The 16,948-nt window shown below is 53.0% G+C and overlaps 1 protein-coding gene across 1 annotated transcript in view; it reads left to right on the top strand.

The window, feature by feature from the left end:
* LOC116940795 (uncharacterized) overlaps positions 1 to 16,948 on the top strand; it is a 45,726-nt gene that overhangs the window by 12,550 nt on the left and 16,228 nt on the right. Inside the window, exons 10-27 of the mRNA XM_032950999.2 lie at positions 480 to 533; positions 1,780 to 1,824; positions 3,101 to 3,154; positions 4,300 to 4,398; positions 4,945 to 4,989; positions 6,052 to 6,150; positions 6,767 to 6,820; positions 8,164 to 8,271; positions 9,185 to 9,238; positions 11,087 to 11,185; positions 11,897 to 11,950; positions 12,446 to 12,544; positions 13,144 to 13,197; positions 13,790 to 13,843; positions 14,193 to 14,246; positions 14,509 to 14,562; positions 15,492 to 15,536; positions 16,555 to 16,653. Of these exons, the coding sequence (XP_032806890.2) occupies positions 480 to 533; positions 1,780 to 1,824; positions 3,101 to 3,154; positions 4,300 to 4,398; positions 4,945 to 4,989; positions 6,052 to 6,150; positions 6,767 to 6,820; positions 8,164 to 8,271; positions 9,185 to 9,238; positions 11,087 to 11,185; positions 11,897 to 11,950; positions 12,446 to 12,544; positions 13,144 to 13,197; positions 13,790 to 13,843; positions 14,193 to 14,246; positions 14,509 to 14,562; positions 15,492 to 15,536; positions 16,555 to 16,653 (1,224 nt within the window). The remainder of the gene's footprint in view (positions 1 to 479; positions 534 to 1,779; positions 1,825 to 3,100; positions 3,155 to 4,299; positions 4,399 to 4,944; positions 4,990 to 6,051; positions 6,151 to 6,766; positions 6,821 to 8,163; positions 8,272 to 9,184; positions 9,239 to 11,086; positions 11,186 to 11,896; positions 11,951 to 12,445; positions 12,545 to 13,143; positions 13,198 to 13,789; positions 13,844 to 14,192; positions 14,247 to 14,508; positions 14,563 to 15,491; positions 15,537 to 16,554; positions 16,654 to 16,948) is intronic.

Genomic DNA, 16,948 nt, shown 5'->3' with positions numbered 1-16,948 from the left:
CGCCATAGTTTCGCCATATGCAAAATACTAGCGGGCAGTCCTAATCTTCTCAGCCAGTTGTATCGCGTTCATGACTTTATAATGTCACCTTTAGTTCTGTATTGTAAGCTATAACATGATGTTATCAACTACAGTACTCTAAAGATGTTTCATATTTATTTGGCGAGTGGGTGGCACCGGGCCTAGCGGCGACGTTTAGGAGAGGACAGCTGTGAGGTTTCTGACATGCGGAGCGCCGCTGTGAACCGCGGTGGTGCGAGCCACAGGCATCACCGTTAGACACACCCTGACCTTCAACACTCTCGCCGCTTCTTCACACGTATCACGCTCGCAGCGCAGGAGATCGTAGTCACTTCCCTTCACGGTACTCAAGTACAGAACCTCATACGGTCACAAATGTACGCGTTGGTGGTGCTCCGGGGCGACGACTGCGTGGCTGCGTGTGACGTGTGTCTGTCGCTCCGTGCGCTGTGCTCCAGGGTGGACGTGGGGCTCCAGGAGAGAGAGGCCGCCCCGGACCCAGCGGCCCGGCCGTAAGTCCCGAGCACTCCACGCGTTCTCCGCGAGCACGGGTTCCCCTGAGTGCGCATGAGCGATGATTGATGACGATGAAGACATGTGGAGGTATAGCAACGTTTTGCTATATGATCAGTTTTTAATACCCAGTCAAGAGCTTTGAGAGATTATTTAAAGGTAATAGCTTCTGAAGCCCTTCCTTCTAAGGGTCAGGCGCACAGCCCAATAAGCCCATCGATTTGTCGATGCCAACCCATCGTTGAGGGGACCTCTCTTGTGAAAGTGAATGTCTACATTTTCACTTACACGCTGCTTTGGTTTTGTTGAGATGCGTTGCTCTTGCAGCACACGCGTACACAAACACAATCACACGCGTACGTAAACACGATCGCACGCGTACACAAACACAATCACACGCGTACGTAAACACGATCGCACGCTTACGTAAACACGATCGCACGCTTACGTAAACACGATCGCACGCTTACGTAAACACGATCGCACGCGTACGTAAACATGATCGTACGCTTACGTAATCACAATCACACGCGTACGTAAACACGATCGTACGCGTACGTAAACACAATCACACGCGTACGTAAACACGATCGCACGCTTACGCAAACACGATCACACGCGTACGTAAACACGATCACACGCGTACGTAAACACGATCACACGCGTACGTAAACACGATCACACGCGTACGTAAACACGATCGCACGCTTACGCAAACACGATCGCACGCGTACACAAACACAATCACACGCGTACGTAAACACGGTCACATGCGTACGCAAGCACAATTGTTGGTTCTCGCCTCTCATCCGTGTGTGCCGCTGGACGGGAGGTGACGGATGGACTTTCGTGACGTAATCGTTATCAGAAGCCACGTCACGCTGGATTTTTCTGGTTCTGGGTTTCTTGCCTTCAAATGTAGGATGTGGGTGACCCCCATATCTAAAGGGGCCGCAGTAATCAACCACAAAGCCAGTACAGGAGTCGAATCCAATGTTTTGTTAGTTAATTGACATAGCCGTCCCGGCTCCATGTGGAACTGTATTTACGGACAAAAACAAATGCATGAAAGCAAATATATTCCGACGTCCACACGATTAAATCTCAACAAAAACTAAAATATGAATATTATGCAATTTCTGTCACAATGCGTGTCGTGTTTAACCCATGGTGCCTCTCCATCTTCCGCTGACCGTCCGTGTGCCCGCGGGCTGTGCGCTAATGCGAGTGTTCGTGTTCCCACAGGGAGGCCGTGGCAATGACGGACAGGCCGGAGCCGCCGGGGCCCCAGTGAGTGACCCCACCGTCCTGCTCTGCTTTACTCTCACCTGGGTGGCAGGCGGCAGGGCCACTATGTTTAACTCACCTTTTGCTCGTCCAAGGACGGGTGTATTGCAGTAAATATGAAACTTGCAAGCGAAAATCCGCGACGTGATATTCATTGCATCCATTCGTGTGCAATTTGTAAGGCCGCGGTGACACAGACTTATTTCATTTAAAGCAGGGGTGGGGAACGTCCGGCACGCGGGCCGTATGAGGCCCACGAAATCATTTGGTCTGGCCCTGCCAAGGCAACCACAGGCAGGACTCGAAATTCAATAAATCTAGGAGCAAACCTGGAAAAGCAGTTGCGAGTAGCAACATCATCAATGGCCGCTAACATCATCACACGCCTCGCCAAAGAGAAGCAGTTCCAGCCATCACATTAGGGGCGAGTTAATTAAATGTTTGACCAAATATAACGGGCTAATTTTTAAGTTGATAATTTTGTATGGCCCGCGAATGATGTTATATAAATATCCAAATGGCCCTTGGCAGAAAAAATGGTTCCTCACCCCTGATTTAAAGGTTATAATCCCTTGTTCATCACGACGTCCTTTTTACTTCTATATCTCAATAGCGTTACGGAGATCACGTGACGTGAGGGTTCTGCCTTTGTAGTGAGGGTTGTGAGTTGATGCCGAGGAGCGGGGAGGAGGCGCCTCACCCCCCCATGTGGAGTGACGTCAGCCACTAATTATTATAAATGGTCCATTTAAATGTGGTGGGCTGTTCGATGTGGAGTGACGTCACCCACTCATGATTATTAATGTGTTTCACCCGTTCTAAAGCTGCATTTATTTATTGATGGCCCCAGGCTACACCACCTATAAACTTTGGATTAATCTGGCCCACATTTAAACATAAAAAAATATCTCAAGGCATAGGTAATACAATATTGTACAATGAAATGCACCATAATTTAAGAAAATGTTGGACTAAATGTATCACTCATAAGGGTTTGCTCAGTGTTATTGTTTTTTCATGGGCAAGCAATGCATTGCCTGTCTGTAGGCTCTTAGCATCTCCGAATGGGGATGTGTCCACGTGTCCATGTGACAACATGGACACAATTACAAAAGAAAGCAGTGACTCATCTTCTGTGGGGTTCATTCAACCCGACCAGAGACCACCGCACACGTCGCAATCCTAACGACGAAATCGAGTTGACCGCAGTGACGTCTGTCGAGCCATGGCTGACACGAATAACCGCACGTGCCCTGTGTGACTGCGTGTGCCCTCACAGGGCTCAGCTGGTCCCGCAGGCGCTGCAGGCTTCCCAGGCGGCCCAGGCGCCAAGGTAATGCCCTTCTTGTCTTTACCGCGTCTCACAGCACGGCACCTTCCTCTCTGCGCTCTCATAACACGATCGCGCTCGTAGCAATACCTCGAGGTGAGAAATGGCCCCGGTGGCTTCACTTGGCCTCCACAAAGGCTTTCAATCGATGAGTCCAAGGTTTGTGACGCGCCATATTGAGCAAAACGTTGAGATGGAAGTGCGGATGGCACGGAGAAAAAATTAACTAAATTCAACTAAAACAGAAGAGAAAATAAATGTTTTTTAGTCCAATCTAAAAAGCACCGAGCGTCACGGCTGAGCGAACTTCAGTTGGCAGACTCTTCCAGACCGCCGGGGCGGCTGCAGATGAAAAACTCTAGAAAGTTTTACATCCTCTGGCCTTCATGAACGGAGTCTGAGGGATGGCTTTCCTTTATAAGGTGGTGTTCACAGATCAACTCATGAGTGCTTGGTTCAAAATGTGTCCTTTGCGTGCTGCGTTTCAAAAGCCACGCACACAAGGCAGACACTTTCCATGGGCGCGATCGCACTGTGTAGGACGAAGCGGCGTGGCATCTTGGCTGTGGCCCTGGCAGCTGAGACCAGGCCACGTGGTCCATGCCCGACACGCACGGGGGCTGTGCTCTTCTCTGCCGCTGACCCAGAGCCAATTGAGGATAGTCTTAGTTCCTATGACGAGAGCAGTCTCGGATCAAATCTGTGGAAATCGCAGCATGATGGGAGGACGAACAAAGCACCCTGCAGATCTGCCAGGATGATTGCAAATGTTCTTTGGTCAACCTGTCTTGAGGTATAAATATTCATTAAGACTAAGTTAAACAAACCTCAAGCAGCCGAGGCTATTAGCGTGCCTTCATCTCAAATGAGCAGTGAATAATGATCGTCTAATCAACAATGATCTAAAGTAGTCAGAGGAAACTCCCCACTCAGGTGACACACAAGCGTGCGTCTTTACTAATCACCAAGTATCCCACTTGAAATTATTTTACAGAAATAAACTAAGCTCGCTGGAAGTGAAATCTTTAAAACGAGATTGTGTCACAGTGTGTGGTGGTTTCATGGTGTGTGATGGTGATGGTGTCGCTATGGGTCGCGGTGATGATGTTATGGTGTCTGACGCTGATGGTGCCGCCACTTGTCTCCAGGGTGATGCCGGTCCCCCAGGCCCCCGCGGATCGGATGGAGGCGCTGGCGGCCGTGGAGAGATGGGCCCCGTGGGTCCCAGCGGCTCTCCTGGCCCTGCTGTACGTCCCCTCCGCTGCACGCACACACAGACAGCATCCGCACACACACAACATCCGCACACACACACACACAACATCCGCACACACAAACACAACATCCGCACACACACACAACATCCGCACACACAAACACAACATCCGCCCCTCGCTGCTAGGCAACGCTGATATCACCACAGCACTTGTGCCAAGCTGGGTGTATTTTGAGGCCACGTGACGTATCGAAGGCTCGCTGACAGGAGATCACCGGACCGACTCAGGCACTATGGGTTAACTAACCGAGATGATCGGCAGATGCACCACCTGTCCTCCCCACTGTATCAACTCAAGTTTTAGCCGCCCGGCACTCCACTTATTGGGAGTGACTGCCTCCAACTGCCGAGCAGCAACCTTCACAGGCCTCCTGCACAGAGGCCGACCTTGACGCCGTTGGGAGCAGTCATCACCAAGCCGAGCCTCGGCCTGCATGGGCACCCAGCCACAGGGCAGGCCTGGGTGGAGATGGCCGGCCCCTGGAACGCGTTTAACATCTTGCTCTTTTCCTAACAGGGCACGCCAGGTTCTGACGGAGCGCAGGGCCACAAGGGTGAGATTGTGAGTACAAGCAGGGGTCACGCGTCGACTGCATTGGATCTGCCATGTCACACGCTGCTACTCATCATCACCGCCACCACCACCTTCACCTACATCGTCTCCTCATTCTAATGAAACTGTCAGGGTCTACTGCACAGATTCCTCCACCTCGGTTATCTCTCCACGTGTTTCTCTCCTCTCTACTGCTGCCCTGCCACTAGTGTTGTTCGCAGCTTGTATATTATTATTCTATTTAGCAAAGCCGAATTTACTCGAATGTGTATTGCTCACGCGATAGCGATGTCGTGGACTCAATACTGTTCTGAAATCATACACATTGATAGTTTTATTTGATATACAGAAATGTGAATGTTGCAATAATTATATAGCAATCTGTGCTGAAATGCAGCTAAGGACTACACAGCATGTATTAATAATGCAATACTCTTACATGGTTAGAACTGATGTTCGAGCCTACTTCGATATTTTCCTGAGCACGTACAAAGTTATTTAAATACATTTTCCTTCATAATCTTTTGGGAGTTCCGTAGTTTTATAGTTACGGTACTTTCGATACATTAAAAATGTGGTCAGTTGTGTGATGATGCTGCTTCACCTGCCTGCACCGTTGTAAAGACGACCTCGCGATGAAAACGCAAGCGGGTCGGGATTTTGTGTGAGTGTGTGTGTACATGTGTGTGTGTACGTGTGTGTGTGTGTGTACGTGTGTGTGTGTGTGTACGTGTGCATGTTGAACTTCTCCCGCACCGTACGTAGCCACCCGTGCTAATTGGAGATGCTGGGAACGACAGCAAACTAAACAAAAAAGCAGTTCTAAAGAAATTAGTTTTCAAACTAAATGTTAAAGTGCATAGCTCCAGGGGCTTCCTAATATCGGAAGGAAGAGCGTTCCAGACGACCGCAGAAGCGCATCTGAAAGCACCACGCGATGCGGTGACCACCGCCTTTGTTCGATGGCGAGCCAAAAGCCGCTGCTGCGAGGATGACCGGAGTCCGCGTGATGGTGAGGCAGGGAGTGTGAGGCAGGGAGTGTGAGGTTGCGCTCTCGCCCGCTGTCTGCAGGGAAACGCCGGCAGCTCGGGAGCTCCAGGTTTCCCAGGAGAGCGTGGGGCCCCCGGCCAGGCCGGAGGAGTTGGAGCCCCAGGACCCGTGGGAGCGAACGTAAGCAGGGCCCAACGCTCACCCAGCCCTCGCTCACCACATCCATCGCACACTCACCACCTCACGCTCACTCCACTCGCCACACCTATCACGCGCTCACTGATTAACGCTCACCTCACCGCACCTGCGATACGCTCGCCCGCCCGCCCCACCACTCCTCCCGTGCGCTCGCTCGCCCCTCGCTGCTCCTCACTCCCACGCTGCGCCGCTCGCCGGTCACGGTCGCCGGATCTCGCCGGCGCTTCGTCGCCACGGTCTCCGTCGCCCGGCAACGATCTCCTCGAACTGGTCGACCCGGAACGTCGGTCCTCCTGGATTCCCCACCGCACGCCCCCTCACCGGCTTCTCTCACGCAAACGCTTCCCACTCCCTTCCCCTGTGCCCTGCTCTTAAACCCCCAACGTCTCTCGTCCCACTCTCATCCTCACTCTCACGTTCCCAGACGTGATGTTCACCGCCTGTGCTCACCGCCTCTGACGATGATGGGTTGAACAGACCCCAGGCTGGGATGTGAACTCCTCGGCGTGGGCCGTGCGCGCCGCGCGGCGCGACACGGCCGGAGCGTGCGCCGCACAGGGGCGCTCACACCCCCCCTCTCCCCCGCGTGTGCGTGCAGGGCGAGGCCGGGTCACCAGGATTCAAGGGCGAGCCCGGTGGCAGGGGAGACCCCGTGAGTACTCGCCTTGCTCGCCAGCGCGCCGGGCAACGCCACGTCGGGGATTCAAACAAACGCCACGGGTGCTCGCTCGGGTTGATCCGGTGGGGCTGTCCGCACAAAGATAAAGATCCCCCGTACTGCCCGTAACAGACTGTTGGGGCAAGTGCTGTTAGCGAGTAGCACCTATGAAGGCCGGCACGGCACACGACAGGATGGGTGGCCAGCACCACGCCCGGCCGCCTTTGTCTCCCCAGTGGCGATGCTTTCACACCGCACCAGGTACTAAAATTAGTTGCCCAAGGGGAGGCCCAGGACCGGTTCAAAAAATCGTCACCGGTGTTGGCCGTGAACGGGAATTGAATTCGGGTCGCCGGCTTCGAAGCCCCGCACGTGAACCTGTGGCACCTTCACGCTAAGTGAGGCTTCCTCACCACGGGTACAGTGCACATGCTTTCTACACGAGGGATCGTCAGTCGTCAGCGACCGTGGTGTTGTCAGTGATGCATAGACACAATATCAACAATAGTAAACTCGATGGCGAGGGGACGCCCGGTCGTGCGTCCGGTTCCCTGCGGTCCTCGGCTGCTGGCAGCGGCGGTGACGTGGCGCCCGCTTTTTGCAGAGGTTCAAATCGAGCGGCCGCCCCGGTAATCACTGTGGGCGTAATCGCCATAGCGATGCCACGCGGCGTCTGCTGCACAGTGGACGTTAAAGATCCCCTGACGTCGTTCGCAAGGTGAAGGTCGTCGTGTGCCGGCATCGGGATCCAAATTTGTGAAGTTCTAACATGAAAGGGCGTGTTTGAGATGGGACGTGATGCTGAAGCGCTCTGATATGCCCCAGCATATAGGGCAGTATTATATCAAATACAAATCAGAATTCTAATTTTAATTATTGGCAGGGTTCACTTTGCTGTCGTATCAGCTGAGGCTCAATTGAGAGTGGGGCGACGGTCGTCTCCGCTGGCGCTGTTGAGCCGCTGAAGCTCGTGCTGTGCGGTCCACGTGCAGTGGAAGGTGCTGCGTCAGCGGTGTTCTCGTACGCGTCAATATAGCCCACATCTGTGCGCGTATTCCAACGAGGCAGATTAATTTGTATCGTTTTGCAAAGCCTCTTTAGTCTCTAGACAGACCGTGACAAATCAAGCTCCGAGCTCCGATCAGTTTAGCTCGAAAAAGCTCCCACGCCGCGTGGTTGCAGCTCGACTCCTACAGCTGCCGCCTCACGGATCCGCACTCGGCCCGCCGGCTTCGAGGTGGCGTCCGTAGCGATGCGGCGCTACCCGCAGCGCGCTCCGCGTGACCTCTGACCGCCACCACCCCCCCGTTCGTCCCCCTCGTGCCCCCCACCCCTAGGGCCCTGCTGGATTCGCCGGACCCCCCGGCCCGTCAGGACCTGAAGGCCGTCGCGGCGCTCGCGGGGAGGCAGGACCGGCAGGGCCCCCTGGGCCGACTGGAGAGAGGGTAGGCCACCGTTCACGCGCTCGGCAAACCTGATGATGCAGTGCTTCTCATTTCACTTGACGTCGACTGTTACACTGGAAATGTTGTTTTCGAGATCAAGGGCGGCAACTGTTAGATTTTCACAATAAACAAGAAAGGGGCACTGCAGTGGCGACAGGAGGGCGTGGGTTCGATCCTGGCCCCTGACTCCGGTATATTTGGAGTTTGCGTGTTCTCTCTCCGCGTGGTTGCGTGGATTTATCTCTGGGTTCGTCCAGTTTTACCCTCAACATTTTGAAGCGTGCGTTTGGATTATTTGGCTCCGACTATGAATTCTCACGTGTGATGATATCGGCCACTTCGATGAGATATCGCGTGTGGCCAAGTCGCCTTTGAAAAAAAGCTAATAGCTCAGTGGTCTTCACCTGGTAAAATAAAAGTTTAGAAATAAATAACACGTCAGAGACACGGCACCTGTACTGTTGTAGTTGAGGTCAGCAGAGGTCACCGGTTACATCTCTTGACGTGGTAGTTTCTTAAATCTCCCCCCCTTGCGTCTGTCCACCCAGCAGTGTGAATGGGTTCGCCATAGTCGACCGGTGGGTCACGTGTGGTGGGGTAAAGTGTGGGTACTCGCACCTCTTCCAAGATGTCTGACCAGCGTGGAAAAGCAGGCTAAATACCCTCTATAGGGGTCCTCGAGAGCTCCCTCTAGTGGACGCCTCTCCGTCAGCAGTGGTGTGAGCAGGGTAATTGAGGGCTGCGCCTTTGCCTTTTAAAGAAGATGATTGAAGTGTTCCCGTTTGTGATAGACAGCCTTGTAAGACCGAGTTGCAGAAAGCTCGGAGTTGGCCTGCTCGTGACGAGTTTTGTCAAATCCGCACGTGCATCCGCTCTGCCGCTGCTGCCGCTGCTGTTGCGTGCGTCTGTCTAGGGGTCTGGCGGTTCTCCAGGAGCTCCAGGTGCTGACGGCCTTCAGGGTGAAAGGGTAAGCACCGACAGCGTTCAACCCTCACACACAAAGACAACATTCCCCTATATATCCTGAACCAGACTGTTGGGGCAAGTGCTGCTAGCGAGCACCTATGAAGGTCGAAAGGGCACACGAGGGGGTGGGTGTCCAGCACCACGCCCGGCCGCCTTTGTTTCCCAAGTGGCGATGTTCACTACACACTGCACCAGGTACTCATTTGAGGCTGAGTCAACCTAGGGGAGGCTCAGGACCGGTTCAGATAATCGTCGCTGATGTTGGCCATCAGCGGGAATCGAACTTGGCTGGTCAGGTTCATAGTGCAACATGCTAACCGTTATGCTACCGCTCCCCACAGAGGTTGAGCAGTTAAGATCCAGTGGCCGCCCCGTTATAACTGTATCTAACTACCATAGTAATAATACTGAGGGCTGCTTCATGGTGGACGTTAAATTTCCTCTGATGTTATCCGTAATGACATCGGCCATTGTGTGCCGATGTCATGGTCCAAATTACCAGAAAATGTACTCATTTTGGATCACACACAGCGACCATTGCAGCCTAATGTGACAACTGTGCAGGATGCTGCTGGAAAAGAGTCATGAGACTCAGCGAGGCTTTCCTGGGTAAACCAGCGTAATGATAATAACAACAACAATGAACACACGTGATCACACAAACACCCACATACGCACTTGTAACAACAACAGCTGCCATTCGCCACTAACGTATTTTCCCGCATATAACCCGCATACGCATATACCCCGCAAAAATAGCGTTTTGTTTAAAACAAATTTCAGATAGCCCACACCTCCATATACCCCACATGCATTCATATCTTTAACGTCGTTACCGCAGCTTCATTCCATCATATTAATACGAAGTTTACATTTGTAATACATTCCACTATCAATTGTTAACATTACAATCATAACGTGCACAGAGAAAACAAACTAACCAGAAACGAGTGAACTTAAACAATAAATAAGTAACAAAAGTAAACATCCAATAAATAAGTAACACATAACTGGTAGATAAGTAAGTAAGCATACTGTTAGGCTTACCAGCATTCGACCTCATCATATTACAGCTACTGGACCGGTAGTTACCCCTGTACAGTTTTAGCACTGGTAGATTGCGCACTGCGCAGACAATAGCGGCACTACGGTAACGCCATTGCCTCCTGGCAACAAAGCCATTGGAAGTTTGAAACAAAGCTCATGGTCGCGACTGTATAGTGCTCAGCCAATCACAGCGGCCGAAGGGACTCAGCAATTATGATTCCGCGTCTGGTAGACACTTGTTAAGGCCCTTCCCATTGTGCAATCCATAGCCTCAGCTGAAACTTTCGCACCCCCCTACAGCCACTGAAAGTGTTACGGTAAACAAAGTGCGTCCACTTCAAACATTGTCGTTTCATTGTACAAACAGTTCGAATCATTTAAAACGTGATAACATGTGCAATTTTAGTGAGAGTGGTTTATTCAGCAGTCCTTTATTCAAAGGTAAGTGTTGCATAGTGGATAGTCCTACCATGAAAACATTAAACGAGTTATGACAAGTCACACGTGTAAAATCTTTTTGGGATAGCCCGCACCTCCATATACCCCGCAGGATCTTGTTTTGTTTGTAAAAAATTGGTATACTCCGCGAGTTATATGCGGGAAAATACGGTATTTGGCGGCAACGTCACGACGACGCCTGTGCCACGTGAAGTGTCGAAGGCTCACGGACAGGAGGTCACTGGACAGACCCAGCAGTGTAGCAGCGGTGTCGTGGGCTCGGAGGCACCAGACACCTTCGGCGTGAAATCGTTTGGTTCAATGGTGAGGAAGCTTCTGTGTGCGCGTGCGTGCGTTCCGGCAGGGCGCTGGTGGGGAGGTTGGGCCTGGAGGCCCCGTTGGATCCAAGGGAGATTCTGGAGAGCCCGGCATCTCTGGCTCAGCAGGCATCCCCGGCGCCAGGGTGAGTCCGTGCCGAGCCAGCGCGAGCGCCGTTGCCTCGGGCCTTCCCACGTCTTGCGGCTAGGGGAGACCTCATCGCCGTAGCTCGTCTGGCACGGCGGCGCGGTGGGAACACCCTCTCCACACCGCAAGAATGCCTGGGTTTAATTCCAGACTCGGGTGCCTTTCTGTGCGGAGTGTGTATGTTCTCCCTCTGTTGTGCGTGGGTTTCGTCCGGGTTCTCCGGTTTCTTCCCCAAAAAACATACAACGTAACTAGTATTATATTCTTAGCTCTTTCGGTAAAGTCACAGCTACTTACAAATAACTCAATAGGGATTACAAATAGCAACCACAACATCGTCCTCCTACTGCGGAACCTTGGCAGGGCCCTCCTGATAAAGAATCTTGAGACTCGGTGAGGCTTTTCTGGGTAAACAAGTGTAATATATCGATAAATAATTGCGAAACTTGTGAACATGACCCTTCAAGTGCTTCCCTGAAAAGTTTTAGATTTCAGACGATTTGTTTTATTTGTCAATCACTTGACAGGATGTCATTTCGTAGGCTCATTGCCAGAACATGTGAACTATTATTCGTGCGTTGTTGACATTGTGCTTATACACACATTCCTGTTCGATTTCTTACGCTGACTTTCGTAACGACGCGAGGTGACACGCGCGATTTGTTTGAGCTAACACATCGGATGTCTCTCACACGGATGTCTCTCACAGGGTCTGACCGGCAGCCCAGGAAACCCCGGACAAGATGGGAAGCCAGGACCCGCGGTGAGCCTATGGAGTGATGCTGAGATAGTGCCGCACGCACCCCCGGCATCAGCCCCGGACCACTGCGTGCCTCCGGCGAACGAGGCGACGCAGGCTCTCACTGGGGCCTAGCTTGCACTTGGAGAATCACGGAACGTTCCGAATGCCCATTTGTCACCAGATACCACGGTGTGACCGCACTGCGGTGTTTTTAGTCTTAGCGGTCCCCACGTTTGTACCTCACTTGGCCGCCCAGGTCAACATCACACTCCTGAGCAGCTGTGATGCGTCCTTGTGATAGAGGCGAGGCATTCCAGCGAGCATCACCTGCGTACACCGGAGACCCTCTCTCCCTCTCATCGCCTATAGAGTTATTTGGCAAAGCTTCTGCGGACACAGAGAATCCGCCACCCTCTTCGCCACGGAACGGCTCGCGTGAGATTTTGACGAGAGCTGCGGTCGTGACGCGGGGTGCCGTAACGCCCCCCCCCCCCCCCCCGTGTGTGCCGCGCGCAGGGCCCCGTCGGTGGTGACGGCAGCCCAGGCTCCGCCGGTCCCCCTGGGCCACGTGGCCAGCCTGGAGTCATGGGCTTCCCTGGAGGCCGTGGTGCTGCGGTGAGTCGCACGCCGCACACGGCGGTCTCTCGGGGCTCAGGGAGACGTAGCTTTGATTCCGGCTCCTACCGCCGTGGTCGTCGCGCATGCCTGCAGGGGCCCAAGGGCAGAGAATTAGGATTTCCGTTGCCTCTTGGGTTCCATGGTGGCTGCACAGGCCTCACACCTCTGGTGGTCTGCAGTTGTACTTGTGATTGTTATTTAAATGTAAAACTAGGCACGTTATAATAATGATGATAATGACAAATTCTTAAGTGCCGTAACATGGCAAGCCATTACAAGGATGGTATATTGTGATCAGTTTAAACCCAAGAATCATTTTCATTGCCCAGGTGCTCGTTTCTCCGTGCGTGCCTTCTTCTGAGTTGCTCGAGTTTCAGTGTTCCCACCAAGGTGCCTCACTTTTGGGCCCATTTTTGGGCCCAAAAAATGTACTCATAAAGTGGAAATTATTGCATGAGCATTCAAATCTGTGGTTGACCAGTCTGATGTTTTGCCGTATCCGTGAAGGTGTGTGTGATGTACGGTTGCATGTGTCAGCATGGCGTGTGTTGCCGTCCATGTGTTTTGACGGTGTGTTGATCTTCGTGCACGTGCAGGGAGACGGAGGGAAGTTGGGAGAGCGTGGAGATGTGGGCCCAGCCGGTGCCGTGGTAAGCTTCTCTCTCCTCACATCCAGAGCCCCGAGCCGCATTGTCCGCAACCGCCCAAACGGAATGAACGCCGCTGGCGTAGACGAGCAGGAGGTTGAGAAGCTAGTTTTGGTCTCCATGTCACGCGGTGGTGGACGCTGCTACTTGACCCACTCAGCAGTACTGTTCCCGGGGTTCCAATCAGGGCAGTGATCTGGATTAAGTTGGTCCTGAGGTGTAATGTCTCATTGTAACTCGGTCACCTGCTACACAAATCATATCCCGTTTCCTAACTACAGTGAAACACTTGGCCCTGTGCACCTGATTTGCTCTCATAGAAAGGACTGTTGCTTAAATAAGATTCCGTACAATGTGCGTGTCCTCTCATTGCGATAACCTATTTAGATTTAAATTGCATTCTTAAAGGTGATCTGCGCATATCGGCTGTTGGGTAAAATGACTCCCAGCCGTTTCCAGAGGGCAACATTGATAACGTAACGAGCACTTAGCTCTGTCGACTTCTCACGTTCGCTAGGAATTGTGACCGGCGACGATAGCAGAGGTGAGGCCTGTTCAATCTGACGTGCCGCTTCGTTCCTCCCCCCTGACACAGGGCCACGCTGGCAAGAACGGAGACACCGGCGCCCCCGGCCCTGCTGGACCAGCTGTGAGTCCGGCTGCACCGCACGCAGAGTGACCGCACGCACCACACCCAACGCACGCACCGCTCGCAATGCAACCGCACGCAACGCAACCACACGCACCGCAACCGCCAATCGATACCGTGTGACAGGTGTGTGACGCGCGTGGTGTGACTAGTGTGTGACATACATGGTGTGACGTGCGTGGTGTGATGCGTGGTATGGCACGCGTGTGACGCACGTACTGTGACTCGTTTGGTGTGACATGTGGTATGACTGTTGTGTGACTGCGTGGTGTGATACGCGGTGTGACACGCGGCGTGACGCGCGTGTGTGATGTGCGGCGTGTGACGCGCGTGGTCTGTGTGTCTCCAGGGAGCTTCTGGCGAGAAGGGAGAGCAGGGAGCCGCAGGTGGCCCCGGGTTCCAGGTACAGCAGCGTGTAAACGTTTACCTTCAGCAAAACATTAAATTTATATTCCCTGCGAGGTCACCGTTATTTATGTGACATTTTTATTTGCAATGTTAACGATACACAAGACAATAACATCTAAATTCAGAATGTATACTTTTCATAAGAGGTAGAGACGAGGTATTTTGCTGTGCGCCGCACGGAGTCACGCGGTCCGTGGCACCAGGGTGGTGCCAGTGTGGCGTGCACGATGCTCACTCTGTGCCGTGTGCTCCCGCAGGGTTTGCCCGGCATGTCTGGAGCTCATGGAGAGGCTGGGTCACCAGGAGAGAAGGTAACGCTCCTCATAGAGGCCCTCGCCAGGCAGTCGGACTTCAGGGTTCTTGTGAGGCCTGTGACATAAGAATAAAATAATATAATAATCATAAATCAGTTTTCCACAACTGTTCACAGCAACGGTGTGTTTTTGTCGAGTGAAGCGGCGTTTATAGAGCATTGTGAGCACATCTCACTGTGGACTTGAACGGGCTGAGGGAGCTCGCAGCATTGGCGGCTGAGCGTTGGACGAGGATGCTTTACGATCACCCGTCTGAGTCGAAAGCTTGAGATTTCCTTTTGCAAACAGAGCGATGGTGTTATTGATGAACGATATTCATTCCACTCTGGTTGTCAGTGAATGGGAAGTTTACCAGTTGTGCCGAATATTTTCAGGATATCTTCAGTTAATTGAATAATTTTACTGTGATCCTCTTCCCATCAAAACTTCGCAAGAGGATGGTGTCCACATGACGCCACGGTGCACGCTGCCATGCTCAGCCGTACATGTACTGTACATCACTGCTCGATTTTCTATTTGGTTCTGCCCACAAGTACAATGATGCGATTGCTGTACTGCTCTCCGCTGGCCCCACCCCACAGTCCAGCTGTGTCATTGTACTCAACTCAATCTCTTCTAAGTTTGCAATCCAACCCGACCAGCCCCAGTTCAACACCAACGCAGCATCAATAAGACCTCAGCTGCATTAACAGCATGGGCTAGCGGTGATCACGTGAGCATCCTTCGACCAACAGTCAATCAGAACTCGCCCGGAGCCCGAGCTCTTCTGCCCTCTACACTGCCAAAACACCAACGCCGAGTGGAACGTGAACGCTCGCTCACCCGCACGGCGAGGCGGGAGCACTGTGTGAGCCAGGGTGAAACCCGGATCGAGACGTTCGGGTGCGAATGGATCTCGGAGTAAACGCCGTGCCGTGTTTTCCCAGGGATCCCCCGGTGAGTCTGGAGGACCCGGGCCGACTGGATCTAGGGTAAGGAGCCCTGACTGCACCAACGCACGGCCACTATGCAGCATCGCACAGCACGCAGCATACACTCAGTGTGTAGCATCACACAGCACGCAGCTTACACTCAGTGTGTAGCATCACACAGCACGCAGCATACACTCAGTGTGTAGCATCATACAGCATGCAGCTTACACTCAGTGTGTAGCATCACACAGCACGCAGCATACACTCAGTGTGTAGCATCACACAGCACGCAGTATACACTCAGGGTGTAGCATCACACAGCACGCAGCTTACACTCAGTGTGTAGCATCACACAGCACGCAGCATACACTCAGTGTGTAGCATCACACAGCACGCAGCATACACTCAGTGTGTAGCATCACACAGCACGCAGCTTACACTCAGTGTGTAGCATCACACAGCATGCAGCATACACTCAGTGTGTAGCATCACACAGCACGCAGCATACACTCAGTGTGTAGCATCACACAGCACGCAGCATACACTCAGTGTGTAGCATCACACAGCACGCAGCGTACACTCAGGGTGCAGCACATGCTGGGCGTGATAACTCTACAATAACTATCGGGTTAACCACGGGAGTTCTCCTAGTGCTGTCGCGATCTCTACAGCCCTCGAGGCCGAGCGAGACGTCGAGCACAGCGCTCGCTCGCTCGGCGTGGTGTTGGCGTCCCTCCCGTCGGTGCCTCCGTGGCACCCGCGTTCCGAACCGTGCAATTCACTCCCTGCGCGAGCGAGATTCTTTCTCAAACTCACGACCTGCGGTGAATAAGAATCAACTCGTCAACAGCTGACGCTTTCTCTCGCGCCATGGTGCTGTCGGCAATTCGACATTGCTGATGATATTTAGGCCAAAGACCGGGCCTCATGCCGGTCTCTGCTCGGCAATGTTGCATTTATAGAGAACTCTGAGACTGTTTTGGTCGAGAATCTCTGCGAGCAGTTTGAATGGCGCCAGTGGAGATGGTAGCGACCCTCGCTGTGACTCACCGAGCGGCCGCCTGTGCTGTGGCTGCAGGGCGAGCGTGGATCTGCGGGACAGAGGGGAGAGGGTGGACCTGCTGGCCCCACCGGCGCCACTGGAGCCCCCGGATCCCCTGGAAATGATGGAGCCAAGGTGAGGCCACCAGCCACGCCAGCAGCCGCAGTAGCGGCAGCAGCAGTGGTTTCACACAGTCCCCCCCACCCACTTGATAATAATTGTAATCATAATAATTGAGTACGTTGGGTATTGGTGCCGTTGCAAGCCTATCACGAAGGAAGGCGCTGCTGCGGTTCGCAGACGCAGTCCGCGGAAGTGTCGCAGTCCGGGCGATGTTTCCGCGCGTGATTCCAATGGAGTCATTTGCGGTGTGATTTTTGAATTTTGACAAAAATTGGACCGTGACGCCGGCACACAATGACCTTCCGAT

The sequence above is a fragment of the Petromyzon marinus genome, chromosome 10 (assembly GCF_048934315.1).
Source record: "Petromyzon marinus isolate PM22_M1 ecotype Great Lakes invasive population chromosome 10, UKy_Petmar_22M1.pri1.0, whole genome shotgun sequence".
NCBI lineage: Eukaryota > Metazoa > Chordata > Hyperoartia > Petromyzontiformes > Petromyzontidae > Petromyzon > Petromyzon marinus.
This window is presented reverse-complemented; position numbering and strand designations above follow the sequence as displayed.